Here is a 4,938-nt window from a genome sequence, read left to right as displayed (position 1 = left end):
CAATCTTGAGATGGAGAGATGTAGGAGTATGCATGAATTGAGACAACTGTTGAACAACGTACGTGATGTCAGGCCGAGACATGGTTAAGTAGAGCATGCGACCAACCAATCTCCTACAATGATCAGGGTTTTGAAGTGGTTCTCCTCCATTTGAAGACATCTTCACACCCGGAGGTAATGGAGTATAGCAGGGATTACAATCCTGCATATGTTCTTCATTGAGAATATCAAGGAGATATTTTTGTTGAGAGATGTAGAGGCCGTGTGAACTTTGGGTGATCTGGAGCTCAAGAAAATAATCAACATCACCCAAGTCCTTCACAGTAAATTCAGAGTGAAGAAAGCCCCTAACCTCCTGGATAGTGGAAGGATGATTACTAGCAAGAGAATATCATCCACGTAGACAATAAGAGCAGTGAATTGATGGCCATGGGTCTTGAGGAATAAGTAATGATCATGAGCTGATTGAAGGAAACCAATCGAAATAAGCTTAGATGTAAGTTCTTTGTACCACTGGTGTGGAGCCTGTTTGAAACCATACAAAGATCTATCCAGTTTGCACACCAATCTAAGAGGGTGACTGTAGCCTTGGGGTGGTCATATAAACCTCCTCATCTAAGTGTCCATGGAGGAAGGCATTGTTGACATCTAACTGGTGGATATTCCAATGTTTAGAGGCTGCTATAGCAAAAAGAACTCTAACAGTTACCATTTTTGCAACAGGTGCAAAAGAATCAGTGTAATCCACCCCAAACTGTTGAAGGAACCCCCTAGCTACCAACCGAGCCTTATATTTTTTAATATAGCCATCAGCATTCGTCTTGATCTTATAAACCCATTTGCAAGTGATAAGCCATTTTCCAAGAGGTAGAGCAACCAAATGCCAAGTTTGATTTCTTTCAAGAGCAGCAAGCTCCTTTTTCATAGCTTACCTCCACAATTCAGTCTTACTAGTATGGTGATAAGAAGTAGGTTCCTGCAGTATGATAGTTAGTGCATCATGCTAAATAGTATGTTCAGTCTTATGGATAGTGGGGGAAACATAATCTTGAAGATATCTGGGAGGCTGTCAAAAACTCTAGTGGATCTAAGAGGTGGTGCATTTGAAAGTTGGGGAAGGATTAATGGTTCTTGTGCAGATGAGAGGTCAGAGTGGTCAGGTTGAGAAAAGGATTCTGAGTCTGAGAGGCCTGTTGCCAGGATGGAGAAGTGTGAGCAGCAGGTGATTTATGGGTGTGACCTGGGCTGGAAGCAGGAAATTCATCAATGGGATTATAGGTGAAAACAGAAGGTTGAGGAGCATTAAAGAAACCAGGGACATGATCAGAATTTATAGAACAAGAAGGAGAAGTACCTGAAAATGCTGAGGAACCTGAGGTTTGTTGATAATCTTGTGATTGCTTTGCCCAAGGGAATACATCTTCATAAAACACTAAATCCCTAGAGGTAAAGACAGTGGAGGTATCAAGGTTGTACAATTTTTAGGCCTTTTGGGATGAGGAGTTTCCTAGGAAGAGGCATTTGAAGGCTCTTCGGTCTAGCTTGGTTTTAGCAAGGGAAGTGTTGGTAGCATAACGAAGGCAACCAAACACTTTGATGGAGGAGAAGTCAGAGGTTTTACAGTATAGAAGTTCAAAGGGAGTTTTCCAGTGGAGAACTAGGGTAGGCAATCTGTTTATGATAAATGTGGAATATAGGAGGGCTTCCCCCCAAAATTCTTGAGGTAAGTTGGCTTGGAAGAGTAATGACCTGGTTACTTGGAGAAGATGTCTGTGTTTCCTTTCAACCCTTCCATTTTGCTGAGGAGTGTAAGGACAAGTAAGTTGGTGTTGGATGCCGAGACTCTGGAAGAAAGTTTGAGAGTTTGTACCGAGGAATTCAACACCATTATCAGATCTTATTGATTTGATAGTGGTATTGAAATGGGTTTGAACATACTTGACAAATGCCTCAATGATTTGGAAGAGATTAGCCTTAGAATGGAGTAAGAAAGTCCATACATTTCTGGTGTGATCATCTACAATTGTTAGGAAATATTTGCAATTATTTAACGTGGGAATGCTATATGGACCCCAAAGATCCATGTGGACAAGCTGGAAATGAGAAGTGGCATGGGAGTAACTTTTATTGAAAGACATACGAGTTTGTTTAGCCTTGTGGTATACATCACAAGGTTTGGTTTTATAACTAGAATCAAAAGGTAGATGAGAGAGGACTTCAACAGTCGGGTGTCCTAGCCTGAGGTGCCACAGCTGATCAAATTGACGTTTGGGTGTGGAGAGAGTATGATGGAATCCAATGAGTAAATAGAATTGATCCTTCTGCAAAGCAATCCCAAGAACTTCCTCAGAACTCTGGTCCTGCATAACACATTTGTTAGGGAAGAATTTCAATGTCAGTTTAGAATCATTAGCTATGCAACTCACAGAAATTAAGTTGAATTTGAATTTAGGCAGTTAATAGACATTATGAAGGACAAGAGTTGGGGTAATTGAGACTGAGCCAATAAATTCAGGGTGGCATATTGTGCCATTAGGAAGACAGACTCCTGCACATGAAGAGATTGGTTGTAAGGATTGAAATAGAGACTTATCGATACATATGTGGCATGATGCACCACTATCTACTAACCAGGACTTGTTGATCATATCTTTGGAAAAATTCTGATGAATAGTACCTGAATACTCAATCACTGAGTTTGCAAAGGACACATGGGTCTCTAAGGTTGCCATCATCTTCTTCAATTCAGCAAGGAGGAATTGCAAATCAACCTTTGAAGAAGTGTCTGAAGGAGTTCCATCATATTTTGGAACAACAACAACATTGACTTGAGTCCTTTTCTTCTCATTCATCTTTCTAAACCAGTCCGAAACACCATGTATATTGAAGCATGTCTCATTTGTATATACCATTTTCTTTTGCACAACTCGCATATTTGACTTCTTTTGTCAATGAACATTTTCTTCTTGTCAATTATTTTAAAGTTGATAGCAGGTTGAGTGATTTGCTTAGCTTGTTAATAGACAACATTAAAGGCCTTAAGATCCACAGGAACAATATGAGTGTTTTGCTTCTCAACTTGGAGTAACATAGCAAATGCCTTGTTGACTGTTGGAAGAGGATCCATCATCAGGATCTGGTTCTTGATGGGCTGATAGATTTTATTGAGGCCGGTCAAGAATTGAACGAGGTAATCCCTCTCGTAAATTCTTGCTAACACTTTGTCAATTTCATGTCTACACTTGTCGCACTTACATTTAGCTCCAGGTTCAATTATGCGAAGCTCATCAACCAATTTCTCCAATTTGGTGTAATATGTTGTCAGCATATCACTTCCCTGTTTGAGATCACCTATTTGAGCTTTCAACTGGTAGATTAATACTCCATTGGCCTGGCCAAATTTCTCTTTGGCCCGAAGCCATAACTCCCTAGTAGAATTAACATAAACGAAGCCTTCTTGCAGGTTGGCAGAGATAGAGTTGCGAAGCCAGGATCTGATCATAGCATCACATGCACGCCACTGATTGAATTCAGGTGTTCCTTCAGGAAGTTTAACGAGGGTTTCATCTATGCAGCCCACCTTAGATTTTGCCATTAGGGTTGTTTCTATATTAATGCTCCAAGAAAGATAATTAGAGTCAGTCAGATGGACTGATGTAAGAGCCATACCTGGATGATTTCCAACAACCAAAAACAATGTAAGGTTTGGAGAAGATCCATGGTCTGTGGTACTCTGTGAGCTGGTGTTAGGACTCTGATCAGCCATATTAGATTCTCACTAATCAGGCACCAGGAACAATCATGGCTCTGATACCATGATGAAAAAACTCAAGAAACAGAATATAGCACAAATCAGAAGAAGAGGTAAGAACATAGCACAAAACAGGCTTGTGGAATTAATCTGTTTTCATTGATTGAATGGAAAAGAGAAAGATAGATTATATATACTTCAGGCTAATCTATAATAGTCATACCAAGGGAATCCAATCTACACTAATGAAATCTAACAACCTAAGAAACAAATCAGAGTTTGTTATGAAGGGTGAGGACCATTGAGATTGTGATCCTGTGTACAAGGGTGTATTCCACCAATACACTTACCCCAGGTCCATTGCATAGAATGCATGGACATTCTTTTACGCTTGTCTTGACATAGACATGGGGATAAGTTGTCATGATCTTCATCTATTGTCAACAGAGTAAGAACGCCAGTATGATGATATGCTAGGTTTGTTGTGAATGGAATTTATTAAGACTATTGTTGATCGCAAATATTGTGTGAGAATTTTTTAAAGCTTATTAACTAAAGCTAAGTTTATTGAAGATGAAATTTCGATTGTATTGTATGCATGTGATTGCACGATATGAAAAATTGAATATATTTGAGTTCTTATTATTGTTTACATTGTTGCATGATAATTTATTATTGTTGATTGTTTCATCGACCTTTTACTTGTTTTAGTTGAAGAAATTAATTGGATTTTTTCAAACAATCATATGATAAGGTTTCATGCAATTGAATATTGTCTAAAACAATGATTGATTTCTATTTTTATATGACTAATCTTAAAATTGATTGTAAAGATTACAACTCTTGATTGACAATTTTTATAAGCTAATAGAGTCACCAAATGTAAATAAAAGTAAAATCGAAAAACCTGACAAAGAATAATAATGAAAATTGGCATATTAAGAATATATAGTAATATTCAATTGAAGAGAAGATTTTAATATTATTGAGATACAAAACACGTAAAAAAGTGATGGACACATTAGGCGGTTTGTTTTTTAAAAAGAACACTATACCATTGTTACCCTTGCCTTGAAATGTCTCGATTCGATAAGAATTTATGTAGACGAAGTCCTAAGTAATAAAGAGCCAGTCCAAAAGCAAGAGCACAGCGACCAACGGCATCGAAAGATGTCCTCTGGCGTTGA

The 4,938-nt window shown here is 38.4% G+C and overlaps 1 protein-coding gene across 1 annotated transcript; it reads right to left on the bottom strand.

Annotated features, from left to right (window-relative positions):
- Positions 1–3,016: 3,016 nt before the first annotated feature.
- On the bottom strand, positions 3,017–3,766 carry LOC127245699 (uncharacterized). The gene has a single exon (XM_051266712.1). It carries the CDS (start codon positions 3,764–3,766, stop codon positions 3,017–3,019), a length of 750 nt encoding a protein of 249 aa, XP_051122669.1.
- Positions 3,767–4,938: the final 1,172 nt, after the last annotated feature.

Source organism: Andrographis paniculata, unplaced genomic scaffold (assembly GCF_009805555.1).
Source record: "Andrographis paniculata isolate CXL003 unplaced genomic scaffold, ASM980555v1 Contig22END, whole genome shotgun sequence".
Lineage (NCBI taxonomy): Eukaryota > Viridiplantae > Streptophyta > Magnoliopsida > Lamiales > Acanthaceae > Andrographis > Andrographis paniculata.
This window is presented reverse-complemented; position numbering and strand designations above follow the sequence as displayed.